This window comes from Typopeltis vanoorti, chromosome 26 (assembly GCF_054136105.1).
Source record: "Typopeltis vanoorti isolate ZY-2024b chromosome 26, IOZ_Tvanoo_1.0, whole genome shotgun sequence".
Lineage (NCBI taxonomy): Eukaryota > Metazoa > Arthropoda > Arachnida > Uropygi > Thelyphonidae > Typopeltis > Typopeltis vanoorti.
The window spans coordinates 93,505-117,748 of NC_143574.1; the positions used below are offsets into that span (position 1 = coordinate 93,505).

Consider the following 24,244-nt stretch of genomic DNA (forward strand, 5'->3'; position numbering starts at 1 on the left):
CATCACAATAATGTCGTCAAGATAGAGAATGACTCACAGGACAAGTCGTCCGACGTCTAATGTTAGATAGTCTCTGACCAAGTTAAAGAGAAGTAGGCTTGGCGCCGATCCTTAATTTCCAATTCTTCGCTGGTTCCTGCTGGGCCTGTCAAGTTGGTTGTACACGTCTTTCAGTTGGTTAGCATAATATTCTGGGACCACCTGTTGCGGTCTCAGTGCTTGTCGTATTAATTTCCGTGGAAACCGATCAAAGGCCTTTTCGAGGTCATCAAATATTAGACGCAGAGTCGTTTTTGTTATCTTTGTGCTTTTCTAATCGAAGGAATAGCATCAATTGAGGAGATTCCGGAGATGAATCCACACTGATTTTCAATGAAGTTTGTTAGCTCCTGAAACCTCTGTTTAAGCACTCGCTCCCATATTTTGAATGAGAGAGAGAAAGAGAGAGACTTTTCTAGCACTAGCCAATCATAGAGTTTAGGTAAAAAGAAGTAATTCAGAATGAAGATCCTCTGTTGAGGTTTAAATGGACTTTTCCGAGAAAACAGACAAAAAGGAGAAAAGATCCTCGAATTAATGAAAAAGAAGAGTGGACACTGTCTGAGAGAACACTAAGGCATATTCACTTCACTCCTCCAGAACCGAGATAGAATGCAAGAACAAGCCATGCAGGAAAAGCTCAAAATTTCCCACCCTTAACTTAAATCTTGCACTAGCTCAGGGGGACACAAGAAACATACTCAACTTTGCCACATAGATGTTTAGGCCTCTTACTTGAAAGACATCGACAGCTTAATTCACGTGTTCCTGCAACCTTTCTATAGTAAGGCTATGAGAATAAGATCATCAACGAATGTCATAGCTTTAGCAGAGTAATTTAAGAGAGTAGCCAGTATGGCTTGGAAGAGAGCGAAGATAATAATCGATGACACAACTGAATAAAATAGGAGACGTAGGATCTCCTTGGGGCACACCCTCCCTGACTGCCGGGATGGATGTGGATATGAAGCAGAAGGTGATAGGGAATTTTCAGAATAAATCTCTAATACATAGGTGAAGAAAGCTTCTTCGGGGTAAAGCTTGAAGGAGGGATACAATCAGTGGCCCTCTGCAGGTCCAGGGACGCCACAGAGGTAAAAGTGGTGTCGGGATTCAAAGAGAAGAGAAAGAATGAAAATATTCTCAGTACAGCTATCCGAATAGATGAAGGCTCTCTGCATAAAATCATGTTGGTTGTATGACCGAAGTCATTTAGCTAACACCTTATGAAAGTGATGTGAGAGAACAATAGCAAACGTAAAGGAGCTGATGGAGATCTTCATGCTTTGGGAAGATAGGCAGATATTTGGGAAGATATTGCTAGATAGGCAGAAAGACTCGCCGAGGTTCAGCAACATTAAAGCTAATGTCTAGCCCGTAGCTGATTAAATGGCTGGAAGTGAATACTCCATTTCAACAAAAGAAGATGGATGGAAAAGTTTGGCTTCTGGAATTGTCCTTGTGATAGCACTAAATAAGGTAGGCAGGATTGTGGAGTGGAATTCCTCTAAAATCGAACAAATTCTTCGTGTGTCTCATTTGGAGGAGATGCTCCATCTAGTATTGTTCTAGCACAAACTGTCCTCCTGTTCTTCTTACATGATTGCATTAGGATATACAGACGCTTTCTCAGTTTCCGCTTGGATCGACCAGATGGTGTAGAATAATCGCCTACTAACCGGAAAGGTGGTCGTTCCTTGGAAAAGTCCGTCTCCAAATAATGATTCAACTTAATTGTAATAAATACCTTACTGAGTAATATTCTAGTAATTTTCTTTAAATCTTTGTGACTATATTGAGAAAGTGGCTACTGATCAAGATATTTTGTAAGACGTTCTTGAAGAAGAGAGAGTCGTCCTGACCCTATTCCTCTCTGTAGATGAACAAGAAGTACGGAGGTATAACCTAATGTTGAGGGATCTTTTCACATAGATGTCAACATTCGCATCACTAGTGTTGACATCTATGTGATGTCAACACTAGCGAATACAAAGTGGTAATTTATGATGGGATCTGACGCAGCTCTTGTCCACTTAGAATAAATGTCTGCCAACACTTCATTAATATAGGATATACCTTCTGTAGATAATGAAGTTCACTGTAAGGGAAAATGTTCCATCGTGGCTTTGCATGATTGACAATAGCAAGCCAATATTACTATAGTAGATGGCTGGTGATTAGTTAATATGTAAAACATACTCTAGAAACCAAATGTAGGACTTTTTCAAACCCTCTTTAAGACTGTAGTAACCATTGAAGTGGCATAATGTCTGGAGAATTGTCATTCAGAAATTCGTCTACCACCTAAACACTTTCACAAACATCCTTTCCAAAATGGGATTCAAACTGACTGCCTAATGGCTGGAGAGCGGATACGCTACCCACTAGAATCGATTAGACAAGCTAAGCCGGCTACAGAGATACGTATTTTATTTCCAACTTGAAATTGATTTTTATAAATATATAAAAAAAAATATTACGGAAGCTCAATTGATGAGTCCCGTTGTTGAGCCCCCAAGGCAAACTCCTGCTCTGCAGAAACGTATGATAACTTCTTTTTTTTCGGGGGGGGGGCTCTATAGGTATTTGTACACTTTTTTATTAATCATTATTTCTTCCATAATCACATCTTCCATTGAGTGAGTGTCCTCCTATGATTATTTAAAAGGTTTCTTTAATTTCAATTACAGCCTGCTTTTCTACAACCTTGCTCGAGTTAATTAATGCAACACACACACGCTGTTGCTCAGAGCATCGAAGTGTGAAAGATGTAAAATATTGAACTTTTCTCATAAATAATACATACTTTTAAAATGTATAATGCAATGAAATAATCGAAATAAAAATAAATTAAAAAATCAAATCAAAAATTACCTTAAAACTCATATTATTACGGACAATAATAAAAATGTTAAGGTTTGGGGGTCACCACCAGATGGAGGCAGTGGTCCACAGCTCTGTGTGTGTGTGTGTGTGTGTGTGTGTGTGTGTGTGTGTGTGTGTGTGTGTGTGTGTGTGTGTGTGTGTGTGTGTGTGTGTGTGTGTGTGTGGTCGCTTGAGTTTATTATGACTGAAGAATAAAGGATAGAGATTCAGTGCCCACTTCTCTTGTGAAAAGTTTAAATAAACTCCAGTGATTCCCTTTGGAATAAAAGCAGCATGGGAGGATTTATTATTTTTTTTAAACCATGATCATATCATCAGATTCGTCATATGTTACCACGAAGAGGTGCACAATGTGATACTATAGTTACACCTGATTAAGTTTGTGTCATTACTAACTTTTTATCAATCTCTTTGCGTCAGAATTAGCCTGTTAATTTTCAAGACTTCAATACAGTCAGATTTTACATTTCAGTTGCTCATTCGTTTTGCAATACTTTTTCTCTCATTTCTCAACTCTTTCAATAAAAACTTTTTGCCACCTGCATGACACAGTATTTATTTTATATAATTTTACTGAAGCCTTTTAAACTACTTCTCCACATTGCATTGCTTTCTTAGATTTTTCTTTGCATTCTCTTGTATCAAAAACCTACTTATTTGCAAGAAATGTTCCATGTGTTTTATTTTAGCCCATCATTATCTCATTAACTTGATGAGTCCATCATGAAGTTCTATTTTTCCATCCTTTCACAACATGCCTCTTTGACTGATTCTGTCACTGAGTCTCCAAGCACTGGTTCTTTATAAATTCATTCTTCTGATAAATATTTATGGATTTGAGTCAGCAGTTCGCTTCTGAAAGCTTCTCAAATTTGATTTTTTTTTAAATGTATTGCATGTTTTTCTTTTCAATATGAAATTCATTTTACCTTGTTCAAAACTAAATGTCAACCCTCCTGTATATTCTTGTATCCTGCACAAGTGTGAGTATATCACTATGAGCAATAATATAATCAATCAATGAGTTTTCTTATATTCTGTCGTTTTCTTCATTTGAATTTGCGCATATCTTTATGTTGGAACTTGGTGATGACTAATCCATGTTCTGAAGAGAAATACAACAGTCTATTGTTCATTTCACAGAATGAATTTTCGCAAAATATTTCTGTATGTGTGATATTAATTTCCTATGCAGTCGTTTAGATCTCCCACGAGAACCAGTTTTTCCTTTTCGTTATGCCAGCTGTCTTTTTTAATAAATCGAAAACACTTGTGCCTATGGTTTCGCATTATTCAGTTTCCCATTTTTGAAATTTGCCCAAATAACTCTACATGAAATGGCTTGCTGTTCAAGAATTTTATCTTTATGTTTGATAAATACTATACCTCATCCTACCTTTCTCTAATCACTGTTATCTGATTTTAACATGCAGTTATTTTCCTGTTTTATTCTTCGTCGTCTTGGTAACACCAGTTATGTCAACATTATCTTTTAATTCTTGCATTTCCACTTCTTTTCCGTTTATAACTCTCATCTTGATTGTTGACTAGGCCTATCTTCAGTTCTGCTGATGTGAAGTTGAGTTTTCCAATAGCTGATGACTGAGTAATATTATCGATTAACACAATAAGAAAAACATAATAAGAAAGTACTCTTCACTGTCTTTATTTACGTTAAAATCTTTACAAAAATATCCCAAAAAAGCAAACAAGAAATGATATATATAAATAAGTATGTGTGTTTGTTTGTCTCAATGTAAACATTATATGTTCCACTGAGAAACCAAAACAGCTATGACGAAGAAATTCTAACAAAAATAGGCTTTAACAATATATAAAAATGATCCTTCACCAATAACAACAAACCCTTTACACATATGAATTCGTGCTGGTGGGTTATGTATACATAAATCTCTAGCTTATTACAAACTTCAATCACAGTCAAAATTGCGAACCATTGATTTCATAAAATACGAATCTTCGATGGCATGAGTAGCGCCATCTTCAGGTAAAATATTTACTCTTATAGAAAATATGAAAACAAAACTGCACCGGCATTTTGTCGTCTCATTTGAAAGTTCCAAAAGGCACTGTAAAAGGTTTCCTAAAGTGCTTGAGCAGTAAGTGCTGGTCCCACATAATAAAATAATAATAACAACAGGAATAGTTACAAAACTAATATGGCTGTTCATAAGGCATGGAATATTATAAAATGTAACCAGTCCACAGACGACTGTTTTCAAATTTTCAACAAAATCCACAAAGGATTAGTGACAGAATGTTTTAACTAAAACGGAGGTGGTGTCATACAACCATCTGTAATGATCCTAAAAATAAATGAAACGAGTAGTATTAGTAGTAAGAAATAATTATTGTCTCGTTATCAGTATAATACAACAACGATGCTAATTTTTTATAAAGTTACCTAAGATCAAAAAGGTAAAATTATAACAAAACACAAATCGCACACACACTGTAGCCTGATTGCGCTGATATAAACAATCCATGTCTTACCAGTGTTGGAACCAGTCCAGTTCGGACCTGTCTTAAAGTTCTGGCTGCTAGGAACACATCAACTGCTGTACTCTCTCGAATCATGTCAGCTAAGAAACTGGCTGCACAAACACGTCCACAAACTGAGAGATCGAATCTGTAAGACAGAAACAAAACATCCCTTTGTTATTCCACATAATACACGTGGGTGTTAGCAATTAAAACCTGTACGTTTTTTATGCGTAATGATGAACTGCTAGTCAAGATATGCTTACGGGCTAGTCACTAGGATACGTTTCATTCCAGTAGCATTCTGCCATCTGGTGAGAGATTTGAGGAGTTTTACTAATGAGTCTACAGAAGAATTATTTGGAACGCTCTCGGTAACATCTAGGAGTTGAAAATGTTTAATGTTCTTTACATTTTGAACCTGCAAAAATAAGATTGATTATTAATAGTAAGTCAGTGTTAAAATCAATTAACAATTCGGAAAACAAAACCAGTAAAGAATATATAAATAGAAAATGTGAACAAATTGCTGGATCTCAAATGTTTAAATTTTCTTCATGGGTTCATAGTTGGAGAGCCCTTTAAATTATTTCTTATTTAATTGTATATTAAACAAAATGAATAAAAAAGTTCGGTAAAGTAATTACTTAACGAAAGATGCCATCAATTAAACATCTTATCACTTTTTAATCTTAAAAATCATTTCAAAATACTGAAGGACAGTTAATATGCACAAAATCCAATTGGTGATTTATCTCCTGAAGGGATAAATGAGATATGATGTTTGATTGGTTAGTAATCGCTTGCTTATTAGCGCAAGGACAGCAAAGAACATACAGCGCCAACTAAAGGTGACGGCAGTGCTCAGCAATTCTAGATATGGCAATAAGCAATAGTCTGTGATTGTTGAAATTTCAAAAATAGATATACACTTATTTGGAAATTTTAAAGGAAAATTTTAGTCTTTTTATATATGTTTTCACTATTTTTTTAAGTTGTGACAAAATCTGATAGGTTCCAAGAACTCGAAAAAGCTATGTTATGATTTAAAAACAAGCATTTTTACAAATGATCTGTTGTAATATTTGTCTACAACTTTTACTGTAGTCTTTGTCGATTTCTAAAACAATTTTACATGTACATTAGCAATCTGTGTTATGATTAATAAAATTATGAAAAGAAAAAGACAATTTTAAAAATCACAAAAAAAAATTGTCTTTACACTAACATCAAAATACCAAAAAAAAAAAAAAAAAACATCAAAATATTAATCAAAAAGCACATCTCAGCTTTTGACAAAATCATTAGTAATAATTTACTAAAGCCAAAGTTATTATTGACTCAATTAATAGCAAGCATAAATATCGCAGACAATAATATGCATGAATTTCTTACGTGAAATTATTTTACATGGAAGTAAAGAAGAAAAAAAAATTATTCAGAAAGAATGAGTTAGAAAATACCGCCGTAACGTTGTTCATAATGCTATCATTTTGTACTAGATGGCGCCACAACATTTCCAGAACAATTCTTTTATTAAAGTAACTTGGTAACACAAATCTGCCTTTCTACAGAGTACAGTTGAAAGCCAACATATTAATATTATTATCCATTAGTTAATTACAGGAATTTTGGTAATGAACAAATTTTATTCATTTACTTAGGAATAATATTTATTTAAATGATTTGCTGATATTTCGGCATTTTTATTTAGTATTTTCCATTCTGAATTTAAATTATTTATCGATGTTTAAAATGCAAGTTAGCCGATCTCATACGGAGGTAGCAGGGTTTTTTCAGACAAAAAATACTAGTTGTGGTTGTGGTGGAGGTGTGCGGTAGATGGCGTTGATGGAGATGATTCGTAGTAGAGGATCGGTGTAGTGGTTGAGCCAGTTGTAGGTATCCTCCCGCGATGAGTCTTCGGACTCCTTGGAGGTGTCACGAATAATAATAATAATAATAATAATAATAATAATAATAATAATAATAATAATAATAATAATAATACAATCCATTATCAAAAGAACGCATTATTTCACTGAGAGCAATTCTACGATGCCCAGACTGTTACGAAAATCGTGCATTCACTGAAAAAATAAAAGAATAAATAAATAATCAAAATTTAATCTTCCACTGTTAAATCAAGTTACAATAAATACTATCATATAGTGAATAATTACACGACTTTAGATCTGCAGAAAGACCATTACAGATTCGTGTCTAGGCTTTTTTTCTTTGTCCAGCCAACTGTAGTGTTAGACTCTTTGAAGCAGGTAAGCAGGGATTTTTCTCCAAGAAAATCGATCACAGAACAGACACACAGTAATACTAGTTAGTATTGGGTACATGAGATAGTAGAAGTCTGGCTATTGTTGTCTAGACCCACATGTAGCCAATCATTTTCTCAAAGAATGCTGTGTACTCCTTTTAAAGAATATGAAGGCGTTCTGGAATGTATCTTAAATATTAAATATTTCTGAATAGAGTTACTTTCCAATTGCATTACTACGACATCAGAGTGACAACCCTAAGATCCATACTGAGCGAAGACCCAATATTGCGTCGTTAGGACAACGCAATATTGGCTCTTCCGTTGGAAAAGTGGTGTTGAATCTCGCCCAATGCCACCAGGAACCTTTATAAGAGGTTTCCAACCGAACATGAGTTAGCTAGTCTCATACTGTATCAGAGCAAATGTTTTTTGATTCCACGAAACATTCAACAAGCCAGAAGAACTTACGAAGTTAACAAATATAATCTTCCATATATCGAAACCATGATTTGGATTTCAGCGAATATTTTTATTAATTTTTCGATGTTTTTTTTTTACTTTAAAAATTTAAACCGTTAAATAAAAATATAAAATCTGTATTTAATGAAATAAAAACCTTTCGTACTAATGTAGTCCATTTAATTTTAACAGAGTCACAAAATTATGATATTTATTGGAGGTTTCCTTATTTTCATGTTGATGGAATGCTGCCCTTGTAAAAACTGGTGCTAGAGTAGGCCTTGATGAGCAATCCCCTGCAACACTTTCAATTTGTCATTAGAATTGTTCTTCTAATATAAAACCACTCGAAATAAAGCAATGCCGAAATAAGATAGTGATACAGATAGGAATAAGTATTGTTTTGAAAGTATCTCAAACAATAATATCAGAATATTGATATAATTAGTTAAATCAATAGGAAATTTCCATCGACCATCAATTTCATGAAGCGATTATGTTTTATTGGATAGCCTATATTAATTAATGTCGGTATTTCATGGTGTGTGATAACACAATGTTTTTTTTCTTGCTTTTTGCTTTCTTTTTTTCAGATGAGTACGATTCTTTTGCGTGGAGATTTTGAGATTTTTTTAATTTCTTTTATACGTGGTGCTGATTCTTAAAGGAGCAGTAAGGATCTTTTTAAATTTTAATCGCCATGTACATATAAGCAAACTGTCTCATATCCTTTGTTTTCTTTTTAAAATGGGTACTTTTTTTTTTCATTCCTCCAGAGGATTGTTTTCATGTTGTGGTAAAATTACCACGAATATGCCAACGGATCTTAATTTAGTTTAATTTATCTGTAAAATCTGTTGAAAGGATGGGTTGTGTATAGTTCTGATTTAACAGTTAATTACATTAATTTTTCACCCTGACTAGGTGATTTTAGTTTTGGATCAATTTTTAATAGAAGCATTTCTACTCCAAATCAAGATGAACTAATAAATTCTCTTATCCTTAACTTAGGCGTTCTTAATCGGCTTTCCATTGGCGTCAAAAGACGCCAATGGAAAGACGATTATGTTGCTTACGGATTGACTTGCAACAGAGAAAGATGGTACTCAAAGACCACGATACATTTTATGTTGCAAAATATTTTCAAACTCCAATCTTAAACCATAAAAGTTGTTAGAACATTTCAACAATCAGCATGGTGGTAAAGCTTCAGGACATACACTTAACATCTTGAAGTCTAATTGCAAAATTTGTCTCTGCGATAGTTTAGAAGCCTTTGCTAGAAGCTTCTTATCAGGTGGCATATCTGTGCGTAAAGAAAAAAGCTTCATACAATAGCTGAAGAACTGGTTTTGCGGGAATTTGCGGAAATTGTATTCGTTTCTGAAGGACATAAGAAAATTCAGCAGATTCCATTAACAAACGATGTGATTCGATCACGAATTCAAGACATCAGTCAGGATATTTTACTGCAAGTAGTACAAGATATTAAAACCAGTCCTCTGAAAGTGTGTATTCAAGTGGACGAGTCAACTGACGTTGATAATTGCAGTGAGTTATTAGTATTTGTGCGATACATAAAAGAAAAGGAAATTTTGGAAGAATTTTTATTTTGTGATCAACTGGAGCTGGTGGCAAAAGAAATTGATGTTTTTAATCACATTAACAACTTTTTCTTGAAACATCAAATACCAATGGATGCGATTAGCTCAATATGTACTGATGGTGTACCTGCGATGTTAGGCAATAATTCCGTTTTTTTTTTTTTTTTTTTTTTTGCCTATATCAAAAAAGACGTACCGCAAGTTACAATAACGCATAGCATGTTCCACGCCATGCACTTGCATCAAAAACTTTGCCAGAGAACTTAAAACAATATTTAGCTACAGCGGTAAACATAGTAAATTATATTCGCGGACGGGCGCTTAAGCATCGTATCTTTCGTGCTTTTTGCAAAGAAATCGGTGCTAACCATAGTGTGCTTCTTTATCACACTGACATAAGATGGTTCTCCAAGGGACTTATGCTTAGCAGGGTTTTTGAAGTGCGCGAGGAGATTATTTGGTTTCTTACTGACCAGAATTGTAATTTAGTTCAAGACTTTGAAAGAAGAGATGCAGCAATTCGATTAGCCTACTTAGCAGATATTTTCGCTCACCTAAATGAATTAAATATATCAATGCCAGGGTATGGTAAGAACATAATAACATCTACTGAAAAATTATTTGCTTTTATTGAAAAACTAAAAATTTGGATACGTCAAGTTAAAAATGATAAATTTGCAAACTTTCCCTTGCTTGATGAAGTTTGCAACAAATGATTGAGGCTTTTCATGGATATTTTTCCACGTGAGATATTGGCAAAGAGCAGAGGTAGATACTGGATCCATTTCTTTTTTATCTCAATTCTATAAACGACGGTAATTTAATAAAATACGATCTTATTGAAATGCGAGTCAATGCACGTATTCAAATGGAATTTGAAAAATTGGATTTAGAACAATTCTGGTATGCTCAGAACCATTTCCACAACTGGCGAAGCACATAAAAGTGATTTTCATCACTTTTACACATAAAAACAAAAACCCGAATAGTGATTATATGCGCATAGCCTTTTCAAAAAAGGAACTTCGCCTTCAAAATATTATGAAAAAACAACAACAAATTATTCACTAAAAATTGATACGTTGTTATGATTTTATGTTCATACATATATGTATATGTATTTTTCAATAAACTGTTTTGAAATAAATTTTCTTTTCTAACAAATAAAAAACACATTTTTTAAGGAGGTGCGAGAATGTAAATTGAAGTTCATTGGGATGCGGGCCAGTTAAAAGGTTAAGAACCACTGACTTAGACTGCCTTAAACAGGGAAGTTCGGATATAGTTTACTGATAATTTTCATCCGTCTTGGTCTAACGAAGAACTATCTTGAAAGATGCAAAATCAGTCAGCATAAAATAGCTGATAAAGAATGTAGACCGGAATTTAAAGAAAAGACAACTTCACTTGGATTGAGTATACCGTCTTGTCTATACATCTTAAATTCGAGTAACAATGAAAGAACAATATCATTTTATAAAGAAAACTGCGTATTGATGAAGCTGATTGGCTACACTGACACAGGAAGATTGAAACGTTTATATTAGGAGTTAAAATGTAATCTCTTACCGGACTTATCCTGTGAAGTTTTAAATCCCTTACAAGAATACCACCGCTCAGTTCCGAATTTACATGCTCGATCTTGAAATCTCCTTGGCGCAAAGTTCCAGATTCGGGCCACACTACAGAGAAATTCTGTGAAAGAAAAAAAAAAACCTCATGAGATAAGTGAAACACAGTAATCAGGGCATCATCCACTTTTCTTATCTGTCTTAACCCACCTCTTGGTTGTCATCTGTCTTCCCGGGTACAACAATCGTTTGGCAGTCATTATCATACACCATTTGCCAGAAGTCAGGGACGCGTTCTGACCCAGGAAAGGCTGTCACGATATAGGAGTTGCGTCTTCCGTAACCCTAATGAACAAAATATAACGCCTATAAATGAAAAGAAACACCTATAGAGTATATACACACATTTGCTACGTACGTATCAGACAGGATTATTCCCGCTTAAGGAGATTAACAGATGGGATAAAGATCAGGATGCACAGGAACCAAGTTAATAAAGGAAAATACTTTAGTTCATTTTACAAAGTAAATGGTTTTGTTCACGGTACCCTTTGACCTCTTCCATTTTGTTCTCCTTACCTAACTTCATCTCATAGGCCTTGAAGAAAAACCGGTTCATTCAGATACAGAGTGATAAATAGGGGAAAACAACGGAGAGGTGTGTTACATTTAAACATACAAGTGTATTGGGTGGATCATACAGAAACATCTTCCTGAAGTATGATTCAACTGTCCACCCACTCACCATGTTTGTCTCCTTATTTATACGTACATATTATTTCTTGGTTACTCTCTCTGTCTCTCACTGTTATATCTTTGTGGAACATACATACATTTAAAATGACCCCAAAACCAGTTTGCTTTTATCCTGTTGCAAGATCATTGCACATTTAACAGATTACATTTTAAAAAGTAATAAAATAAACTGACACATTTATTCGTATTTCATCATGATGAAACTAAAGTTCTGTTTTTGTCAAAATTATTCAAGAATACTTACGTTTATGTAGAGAGGACAAGAAATATTATCACACAGATATCTGGAACCTGGGAATAGACAACAAATAATGAAGTAAAAAAAAAAGCTAAATATGTGAAAAATACCGATTTAGAGATACTGTATATTAAAGTATCATGAGTAGTATAATAATGTTTAAAGATTAAAAAAGGAAGGTAAACACCCTGACTTCTCCATATGCCATCGGTTAACTCACCTTCAGTTGAAAAGCCCAATAAAAAGTTATTTCCGTCCTGGACTGGATTCACATTTTTCCAGCTGAAGGGCGTCGTCGGTACCGACTGAGCTACCGAGGGTTCTAAATAAAGCCAGTCACCACTTTAACTGCAATGAGCTCGGGGGGGGGGGGGGGTATGAAATGTAATAAGACATCGGGAGAAGTGAGGTACACACACACACTCATAATCAAATAGTTATCTTTATTGAAGGCTTTATATTGAATTTAGAAGTTCTGCTTTAGAAATTCTACTTGACTGGACCCCCCCCCCCCTCCCCATCTATAAATGAAATTCGGGAACTATAGTTCCCGGACAACCGTAGGCAAAAAAGCACACATTCTGTTATTAAGAAAGAATATAGAAGGTCATTTGAATGTCAACATGTTCTTGTTTATCGAAATTAACTGCTTAACGTGATACTATTACAAAGTTATTAGATCCTAGAAATAATTTGGACATTTATATCTGAGTTTCAGCAAAGCATTTGATGCTGCACTGGCCAACAGTCTTATTTAAAAATTTAGGAAACAAAAGCATTAAAGTTGGGAATTGAATTTTTTAGCAGCATACTTAAACCAAAGAGGATAGAGAACAGTAAATGCTGTTCTTTATTTTTAAGAGTTATACTGATCATAAATTTAAAAATTCGATGTCTAAACAGCAGACTTAAAGTGGAAGAGTTAGTTAACAGTGAAGGGTAAATATTGTTACTTCAGTAACTCTTACGATATTCTGATGGTCTGAGAAATGCCAATCGACGTTTGTAAAGTGTAAAGAAACACCTCCATGTGGAAAGGGAAAAAATCCAAAAATATCTTATTATTTTTGGATTTTTACTCTAAGTAAAAATCTAAGTACTCTAAGGCTTCACCATTGTCAAACAATGGTGAAGCCTTAGAGTACTGCATCCAAGTTTGCCTCCGTTCCTATGAAATGTGGCTGACATGCTGGAGAAAATGCAAAAGAAAAGCAACCATACTGATAGCTGAAGCGAGGCAACTTACCCCACCTCAACGCCTCAAAGATTTTGATGTCCCACTTTTGATCAAAATGAAAGATTTTGATCTCACCATTGTCGGCGAGGGGGACCTCGCCGACAATGGTGAGTGTTTTGAGTATATCAGTGATGAGGTGACGAAGGCAACATCATTTTCTTATTGTCCCCCAAATATTCAAACGTTGAGAAACATTAGAGCAAGGTGAATAAGAGGTGAGTTGCATAAAGTTTATAACACTGTTAATGGAATTGAAGAATGGTATTTTTACGCCATTTTTAAAGTAATGGATGATACTGGTATTACTAGTGATATTAATAAACTACTGGTATTAATATCACTGGTATTACTACCAGCGCTGCTCAACTCTTCAACATACAGAAGTTTAGTTCGTGAATGAATAACGATTGAACTATAATATGTATGTTGATGAATTTTAGAACATTAACGCTCACTTGTATGTCGATGCGCAAAAATGAGACTGGGATCGAATACTTGTATCAGTAAATAAGAACCATGAACGTGTTGCAATCTCGCTCTTACTGCGCCGGCCGGCAAGAACCACCAACATCCGTTTATTGGTGAATACGTCATTTTAGCCTACTTGATTGGCCTCAGTAACTATTTTCATGACCTTACTCCATCTTACAGGTCCATGAATAGGACCTGTAAGATGGAGGTACTGATCCCACGATTCACTCTTAATTGCGTTGTCATTACTTCCATGTCTTTTGTCATGGAGGTAATCCAAGTTAACCGAATTAAATATTACCCATACAACGATGTCTTATATTTTTCTGTCGACCCCTAATCGACCCCTTTGGCGACCACTGAAACCACACGAAAACAATTTATAGAAATGGGTTTAAAAGGGGTACACAAATGGAAAAAGGTTGGGAACCAATAGCCTAGACGATTACTTAGAAGGTACTAATTTACTAAAATGTGGCATTCCTTGTAGATTATACATAGGTACGATAGTTTTATTGGAAATAATTGTCTTATTTATTTTAATTTCTACTGTTAATGGTTGAATGAGGTCATCAAAGTTGTTTGCCTTGATGGTCTTGTTTCCTTACATGGGATTTAATACTAATAGTAAAAAAATTCATATAAAAAAATTAAAATCCAAATTCCTTGAATGCCATTTATGTAATCATTTGTTTAAAGGATTTATAAACTCATTCGACCAGAGAAAGCTCTTACAAACATCCATGCCGCCAGTGGGATTCGAACTCAATTATATATTGAGTTTAATACGACAGCGAGCACAGTGGCGATTTTAAAGAGCTACTAACTTATTAAAATGATTCAACAATATTAATATTTGATTAATTATATTTGATTTTATTAATAATATTAGATGAATTGTAATAATAAAAAATACAAACTAGAAACTCGTTAAACCTAATATCTTGCTACAAAGAATAAAAAAAAAAAGTAACAAGTCCATAGAAATGTAACTTACTAGACAGAGTGTTGTTGATTTTTCCTATATCTTTGGATGGGTACAAAATGTCAAACGATGGTGTCAGCTTTTGAAGTTTCTGTGAAAATAAATTCATTTTAGGCATCTTTGTAATGTGAACTCTCAAAATAATTCATAAACAAATTGAGAGAAAAAAAAACGTAGATAACTCTTAATTGTTATTATTGCACAGGCACCTTCATGGAGTCCGGAGGCTCATCCTGGAGAGATCTAAACTATCCATACAATATCAATCGCACCTGTCCTTATTGGTAGGCGATGCACTCGCATTCTTGTAACCCATTTCACTAAATTTTTAATCTCCACCCCAAAAAAATTTTATCCTAACACTCTTTCTTGTTAGCCACGCTCTTACTCAGTTTCTCCAGAAAATAATAGAAAAAACACCCACCATTTAAATGGAAAAACCATATAAAATTATTTATGATAATATTATTTGATTCTAACCTTCAAAAACTGAGTACAAGATTTCTTCCAGTTATACTTTTTAATAAAAAGTACTTTATGTCAACTGAATTATTTATCATATTATTTACTGCATCATTTAACACTAAAAATCTGATTCCATAAAATTGCTTTTTGTATTGGCATATCTTAACTGTAGAAATTAGATACTAGCACCATCTCTCGGATAAAAAGAGAAAACCACAACTATGCGGTATTTTTATTAGAAATTTAAAACTCTTTTTCTTACCTCAAATTCCAGGTCAACTTTCACTTTTTTTGTGTCTGGATCCACGGTTTTCAGTTTCTTATAGTATGATTCAAACTGAGTACAAGGGTTCGTTGTGTTTTCGCTGAAAAAGACGTCCACAAGTGCTTGGTGAACAAATGCATATTGATCCTAAATTAAAGATTCATTTAGAGGATTAAAATCGCATAAAACCAAATTCTCTTTTTTAAAATATCAATTCTAAATTAGCAATAATTGATAATTCTTCAAGAGCGATTTTACATCTCCTTACCACTGTCTCCACTAAATTAACTCGGTCTTGCCTCAAACGCGTAAGAAGACCCAAAATATCTACTTCTCCTGTTTCTTTTGCCATCTCAAGAGCCGAATCGATCAACATGACTGTTCCAGAGCGACCAATGCCTGCACTGTGAAATAAAATGCACTGAGTTTGCAATAAAGAAATAAAAATATAAATGCTAATTCCTCAAAGTGCAATAACGATGGTCTCTTTGGATGCTTTACCTGCAGTGGACGACGATCGGGGCCGTGCTTCCTTGGTTGTAGTCCTTTACTAGGTTCAAGAGAGAAGCCAGTGAAAGAGGATATGCGGGAGTTCCGTGATCTGGCCAACCAGTGAAGTGAAACTGACGAATATACCTGGTTCCATTCTCTTTTACCTAACAGATCGGAAAGAAAATATCATTCTCAGTTCACTTGACTAGCTTATGCTAATTTAAAAGAATATCAAAAATCAAAAAAATCAACTAACGCCTTTTATTCCCTAATAGGGAGTAGGCGAGGCCTTTATACCCTATCTAACTTTTGGAGACTGAGTGGGCAGTTCAATCTCCACCGGTAGCCAATCAGAGATAGCTGGCCCATGTCTATCACTAATTATAGCAGCCACCGATGAAGAGGCTGGCAAACAAGTGCTGCCATCTCTTGGTACCTAACCCTAACAAGATATGTCACTGTCTGAAATAATGTGGGTACTACGGTCGATTTTCTTGAGTTTCCGGGACGAAAAACCCGCTTGCCTGTGCCAGAGATCGACTAACTCGGGAACCGGTAGAAGATAGGCTTAGAAAAAGTTCCTCCAGTCAGCGACTAGACCTAAGTCTAACTTCAAGCGGCCAAGCTCAGAGGACGCAATCGCCACTTCCACTGAGCTACACAGGCCTTTTAAAAGAATATTTAGAAAATAATTATTTTTTAATTTGACTGGACATTTAATATGCACATAACTTTCACTGCATAGAAATATAACCAAATAATTTAATAATAATAATAATAAATGTTAAATATAACTAAGAATCGTAATGCGGAGAAATCTGGAGATAAAACTCTACATAACTTACATGTTTCACTTCAAACATCCTGATAGTGTAATCAACAAATACTTGTTCTGAGAGTAACGTTACGGAAATATCTCCATAGGTGGCGCTATCGTCCGGCCAATACTTCTCACACTTTTTCTACAGTAATAATGTAACATGGACTGTGATTCTAGTATTTAAATTTTATAAAACTGTAAATTAAAGAATTTACATTTAGATTGTTGTGAAATGCACATGAATAATGACGTCATTATAAACATATATTACTATATAGGTTTATTTTAAACTGCATTATCAATATGCATTTTTACAATAATCGTAAATCATACGAATGAAAATAAATCTAACAATAAAAATAATACAGTATAATAATAAATATTTTAATAATTTTTATAATACCGCCAAATAAATAAAACAACTGAACAAGGGTACGATTGGCTGTGTGCCACTATGAAACATCCGAATTCATCATGAGCGACAGAAATGTTCCTTAGCATGCACTTGTTCACTCTTTCACTGTTAATTTTTATTTTCAGTGATAATAATGCACAATTTAAGGAGTCTGTTGCTGTAGTTGATGTTTCCATGTTCTGTAATGAACTTTGAAAGGCTGCGTGAAGGGATGCTCTATCTCTATACCGTCTATCTTAATGAGAATGAATGGCCTTATGTTATGCAAGTAGACTGTGATCAAGTTCTAATGGGTTAGAAGGTATTGGATCATTATCCATTCCTTCAATCTACCAGACGAGGTCCATTTAGTTTAATAAATGGCTTGATGAATTATTCCAATAAGGCTTTTTTTTTGTTCGTCGATTTTAATCTGTAATATGTTGCAAAAGTTATTCAGACTCTTGAGCTTTCATAAATCATAATAAAAGGGTTGGTACAACTTTGAACGAAATTGTAAATGTCCCTCCTCCAATAAATTTTGATAAACAGAAAGATATTTTGGTCCATTCTTCGTCGAAAAGGAAAAAATTATGATCAATTCCTGTAGACAAACTGGACAAGTTAGCGTCACCATGAACCCATTCTAATTCTTCCTAAACGTGATCTTTATAGTTCAAAGTGAAATTCTGCTCTGGATAGTTTAACCTTGTCTCTCTACTTCCCTTCTACTACTCAAGCCATGGGTCGCGATAGTTCTCGCATTATTACAGGGTAGATTTTCCTGTTGATACTCATCAGGTTCGTGTTAACAGAACAGTCATTGAAAAAAATAATTTCTGCATTCATTTTTGCAGACGCGGGGTCCAAAAGAAGCCTTTGTAACCTTTGGCAAAGTTTTTGTCATCATAATTCCAGCCTACCAGTAGAAACAATGTTATAAATTCGATCCTAATTACTCACTAATATGTCTTATATATATATTCTTCAACCCAGACTACTATCTGTGTGCATGCAAATAGGGTCCGTCCTTCCAAAAAAAGTTCGTGTTTGTTTTAAACTCTTAACACAAGATACCGCAATTCTCTCTCTCTCTCTCTCTCTCTCTCTCTCTCTCTCCCAATGGTTTGAAAATATTCAAACAGCAGCAAATTTCTGGCTGCTTTGTCCTTTCAGTAGCTTATGTTGCTATTCAGGTAGAATGGTAAGGTGTTATTTTAGCATAATTATGTAGCAATCACACAAATTGGATGATGGTAGCCTCATATAACATCGCAATGGATACCCTGAACAACACACTATGTAAAATGTATATATATATAACAGAAATTTCAAAAAAATACTCAATTTTTTTTCATGCCATTATGGAAGTCTTCAAGAGGTTTTCAATTATCATACCTTCCCTTCTTCTATGATGTTTGCTGCCATAATAATACTGCAGGCATTTAGTTGCCAAACCATCCGCCAGAAGTCGCTAACTGTTCTTTCGAGTGGTCCTGCATGGTGATAGAGATAAATAAAATAAAATTACGTTAAGGAAATGTTCATACTATACATAAGAGATAGAGAGAGAAGAGAACATAAGGACCATGAAGTAAACAGAATTTTAGTCGTGAATCCAATCATCATCTTAGGAATAAGACCTACCTTGTGTCGCTACATACTCCTTCTCTTTGGTGTAACCCTGTAATAAAATGACGATAAAATAATTATAAAAATCCACTCACATATTCGTACTATATTTGCAATGAATTTTACTAATAATGCGGTACTGGTACTTGACACTTACATCGATGTAATTAGCGTTGATATAGTCGGAGTCAGGATCATTGGGAAGCGGCTCCAGAGCTACACGTGTGTCATCATCTACAGGAAACAGAGACAGGAAGTCATTATGGCAAGCTTAAAATGTTCGGAGAAAGCGTAATAACAAAGTATGACACTGTGTTGGATATCAACTTCATTACAGATCAAAAAAGTTACACTACACAAATTCGAAGTATAACAGACTTTTAATAGTGACACAAATAAAGCGAATTCAGGTTTCCGATTAGTTATTAATCTAAAGCAGGTTAGACACAGCGAGGGGTCACACTTTACACTCGGTAGAAGTATAATCAAAGGTCGGTATCTCTATATGCCTGCTTATATACTAGACATGCGCATATATATATTAACAACCTCTTTGTTAATAAGACGAGTATATCTAACAAGAAATAAGCAACGTGTGCAATTCTACTTGACTTATGTAGTCTTTTTCAGAGTCCAATTTATCATTTTAATTGCTAATTTTGCAACACTAATGACAATCACTTGTTAATATTTGGAAATAAGTGCATGTCTCAACTCCAATACATCATATGGAATAAATTTAAATTGAAAAATTGCATTCACTGCCTACTCGTTAAAATCGTTAACACCAGCCATAAAACGCGAGAATCACAATTAATGCCAATAACCAGTCACAGGGTCAATTATTAGTGAAATTTATGTGCTAGCTAAACAAGATACAGATTTTATGTCTATTGATTCCAATTCTAACTCTTTGATTCCAACTATGAAGTTTTTGTCATTTTTGCTTTTACTTGCTTTTTGGGACATTCTCTTATTTTGCTAATAAAGCAAAATCCAAAATGTGATAACACAATTTTAAGTTGTAAATCCCCCCTCCGCTCTGCCCCCAAAAAAACCTCATTACAAGAATGAGACTAGCCAAATCACTATAATGAACAGAAGCACCTGAAAGAGAAATTTTCATCACGATAATCAAGTTGAATTAATGAGTCTTCTTGTGAAGAAGATAATTAAGCCACTGTGCGATCTGTTTATTTATTTATTTATTTTTTAATTTAAAGTCTCTCCTTCTCTTAGAACGATTGATACTTCTCTTTCATTCACATTCATTCATATTACAGATAGAAAATCTGTGATAGTTTTCGCAGTACTTAATGGAAATTTACATCACTAACAGAATGATGGGTAGCCTATTATATTTCTTGATGCAGAAAGATAACTAGCACAGTGTTTGTTTGCTTCTAACTAATTTGTGAAGACAAATTACTGTAAACAAAAATGTAACTGAAATTTCAAACTGGACTCCTATTAAGGTCCAGAACTTACATGGTAGAAGATCGGAATATCTATTTTTAAGTCTATTTCCAGGTTTCTTTGCAGCATCCCACGATTTCAACTGGCCAGTCTTTATACCCTGCAGAAAGAAAAAACAAACAAATGAACAAAAAATCAGCAAACCAAGTAAAATCAGCTTATCATTATTCAAAGAAGCGCGCCATCTATTGACAGTTATATGAATTTCACTGATCTAAACAATCTACCTAACTAACGAATAAATATACAAATAGAAGAATAGCGCCATCTAGAGACGTATGCATAAACTTACGTTGTACTCCTCCTTGAAACCGCCACTCCCCGTCATGGTCTTGACATAGCAGGGCAGATCGGCCACTTGCACGACGTGACTGGCCTCCCTCTTGGCGCTGTCGTGGACCAGACAGTTTCCCGCCATCGTGAGATACCAAAGGAGTGCGAGGTGCCTGTGGGGGCAAAAGGTGAGAACGTTTAGAGTGGGAACTTCCCTTCAATGAACCGGTGAGTTGGCCTTGCAGGATACTTCCTCCTGTCCGTTACCGTGGGTCAAGTTGTGCTTACATACACAATAGAAATTATTTCGTCTAGCATAAAACATTTTTGACGACAGGTAATCAATATCTAAAACCAGCTTGGCACGAGCAATGATCTCCAGGGCACCGCCATTTTGGGTAATAATTACATCGTGACCTAAAGGTGCGCCTTCGTTTGGAAGGCAGTGGCTGCTGGTGTACAGGTGTGACACAGTTCCCATGGAACTCCGGATGACGCACTTTTTCAATGAATGCGTTTCCATTGTGGCGAAAAAGGCAAGACGCACCGACACAAATGTTAATTTTTTGCGAAGTAAAACCTGAACTGCTTTAGAAGACTGAATTCTTTGCGGGCCACTTGCGCGTGCATCGTTTTACGGTGTTAATAATGAGAAATCGAGTTAAAGGATAATCGCATCTCGTCTTCCTAATATAATTTTTTTCTATTATTTATTTTGTATTATTAATTGTATGCGTTTTTCGGCTGGTCTGTGTTCTTTGCAGGGTTAGGGAAAATTCATGTCTCAGTATGAGTTAGTAATTCCGGTCGGTTAAAAATCTTCACTCATGTTCTTGATATCCCAAAGATTCGAACCGATTTCCTTCAAATGAAAGGACATTGTGGTTCTATGCTGTTGTACGGACATTAGACGGAGTGCAAGCGACACTTCGATCTCAGTTGACAGATCAAAATGCGATCTTGTCTTGCCTTAGAAAGAATTCAACCAATGAAATTAATTTACTGAGCTACTTTTTTCTGTCATTTTCACTTCAAATGCTTTAAGGTGGGGAGATTCACACCTGATGAAAAAAAAAAAAAAAAAAAAACTACAAAAATAAGAAAATTTATTCCACCCTTTTTTTTTTCAGCCTATAAATGCATCATCGGGTCTGCCAATATATATATATATATATATATATATATATACAGGGTGTTCGGGATAAATTTGACAGTTTCGTAAGGAAAAAGAAAATCTTCTTTGTATCTATTAAATTTAATGAATTGACAAAAAAACATTACAGGCAGAGTTAATTACAATACTATCAACAAGATTTACTCAAAATAACCACCATTAGCATCGATCACAGCTTCAATTCTGCTTCGGAACCTCGAACAAGCTGATGCTACAGTCTCCCTGGGAAGGGCCGCAAAAACTGTTTTAATTTTATCCATTAACTGGGCTTTTGTATTACTGGAAGTGCGATTGGTGTCTTTTTCAACTGCGCCCCATACAAAATAATCCATGGGGTTAAGGTCTGGGGAGTTTGGAGGCCAAACATTTGGACTGGTGAAGTCGTAGAAATTTTCAGACAACCATTTTTGACTTTTCCCAGAGGTGTGGCAAGGGGCCGAATCCTGCTGCCATACATACGGCCTACCATTGGCTACCCTTGTTATCCAGGGCTTGACTACAGTTAGCAACTCCACGAACAAAGCCCGAATTCCAATGCCAGGGTTCTTCAACACCTGTTCCTGCAGATTTGCGAGGAATTCTGCTGTACGAACGCAATCAGATCGTCTGCTAGGGATCTTTCTTCTTGCTACATCCTCGTAGTCACCATTGCAAGTCTCTAGTTCATGCCTGACTGTTTTTACTGTATTCAGGGAGCATTGGGCAGCAGTCGTAATATCCTTATTTTGATGGCGGGCACGAATCATCATGATACAAGTTATTCTCTTCCATGATTCAGGTGGGTTCCAGCTATCCATCCTTTCTGACATCTTGTATATGAATGAAGAAGGGTCCAAACTTTTAAATGAAGAGAAGTGTGTGTTAATACATGTAACTTACGGAAAAATATAATTAATTATAAATATGTCAAATTTATCCCGAACACCCTGTATATATATATATATATATATATATATATATATAATGACTGAAAGCTGAGGGATACCAAAGAGAAAAAACTATTTATTATTTCAACGCAGAACTAGTTGTGAAAAAGATATATTGATAATGTTTTCTTAATTTGGAACCATGGACAGGATTCTTTAAAGGTGTTATTAACACCAAAGAATACAATTTCCCTCGAAATTGGCAGTTAATTGTTTTATCCTGCTTCTGGATGTGAAACTCACTCTTGTGTGAACAAAACTGAATATCTCTATTTATAGAAAACCCACACATACCAACAGATACTTCATACGCAACCTCATCATTATCCTCCCTAAAAGCTTGTCATCATCTCTACATTAGGTAAATGTGCTAGCTTCCTCCTCAGTGAAGAAGAGATTACCAAAGAACTATAGCCTTAAATTCTTTCTGTAAAAGCGGCTATCTTAAACACACGCTTCGTAAGGTACTCTTTAATCCACCTGCTCACCGTACTGAAAATAGTATGTAAAAGGGTTTATATCTCTACCATCACCTCCGTTTCACCAAAGTTAGCTAAAATTTTCAAGAAATTTAAAATCCACACTTCTTTTACTTGTCTATCCAAACTTCGTTCCTTACTTGGTACACCTAAACCAAAACATGAGTATGCAGGAGTTCATCGCTTGGTGTCGCTGCAATGTGCCCTATTTTGGTCAGACGGAGAAATCCATTAAGTTGCGTATATATATAATCAGCTCAGCTAACGCCTTTTTATTCCCGTATACGGGAGTAGGCGAGGCCATTTAGCCCTATCTAACTTTTGGAGACTGAGTGGGCAGTTCAATCTCCACTGGCACCAATCAGAGATAGATGGCCCAAGGCTATCACTAATTAAGCGGTACACAGTGAAGAGAGACGGCTCAAATGTGCCGCCATCTCGTGGTCCCTAACCCTAACACAATATATTTAATGTCTGAAATAATGTGGGTTCTACGGTCGATTTTCTTGAGTTTACAGGACGAAAAACCCGAGTTTCCGGGAGGAAAAACCTGCTTGCCCGTGCCAGAGATCGACTAACTCGGGAACCGGTCGAAAAAAGGCTTAGAAAAATTTCCTCTAGTCGCCGACTAGACTCGAAACCAAGTCTTCCTTCCGTCGGCCAAGCGCGGTGGTGTGCAAACGCCACATCCACTGAGCTACACAGGCTCATATATATATAAACCCCCTCTTCCCCATGAGACCGGCTAACTCACGTTCAATTGAAAAGCCTGTATAAAAGTATTTTACTTCCTAGATGGAATTCGACTCCAAGCCATTCTAGCCA

The 24,244-nt window shown here is 35.3% G+C and overlaps 1 protein-coding gene across 2 annotated transcripts in view; it reads right to left on the reverse strand.

Annotated features, from left to right (window-relative positions):
• Nucleotides 1-4,575: 4,575 nt before the first annotated feature.
• Nucleotides 4,576-24,244, reverse strand: part of LOC150092255 (receptor-type tyrosine-protein phosphatase T-like) — a 56,462-nt gene continuing 36,793 nt past the window's right edge. For both annotated transcript variants that reach the window (XM_090414959.1, XM_090414960.1), the window contains exons 2-17: nt 20,860-21,013; nt 20,580-20,667; nt 19,249-19,325; nt 19,107-19,143; nt 18,858-18,955; nt 17,091-17,207; nt 16,255-16,409; nt 16,022-16,157; nt 15,751-15,900; nt 15,036-15,114; nt 12,337-12,383; nt 11,547-11,681; nt 11,335-11,460; nt 5,694-5,848; nt 5,440-5,575; nt 4,576-5,252 (exon numbers count right to left, since the gene is read on the reverse strand). In XM_090414959.1, the coding sequence (XP_090271085.1) occupies nt 5,193-5,252; nt 5,440-5,575; nt 5,694-5,848; nt 11,335-11,460; nt 11,547-11,681; nt 12,337-12,383; nt 15,036-15,114; nt 15,751-15,900; nt 16,022-16,157; nt 16,255-16,409; nt 17,091-17,207; nt 18,858-18,955; nt 19,107-19,143; nt 19,249-19,325; nt 20,580-20,667; nt 20,860-21,013 (1,750 nt within the window). In that variant the 3' untranslated portion in view covers nt 4,576-5,192. The remainder of the gene's footprint in view (nt 5,253-5,439; nt 5,576-5,693; nt 5,849-11,334; nt 11,461-11,546; nt 11,682-12,336; nt 12,384-15,035; nt 15,115-15,750; nt 15,901-16,021; nt 16,158-16,254; nt 16,410-17,090; nt 17,208-18,857; nt 18,956-19,106; nt 19,144-19,248; nt 19,326-20,579; nt 20,668-20,859; nt 21,014-24,244) is intronic.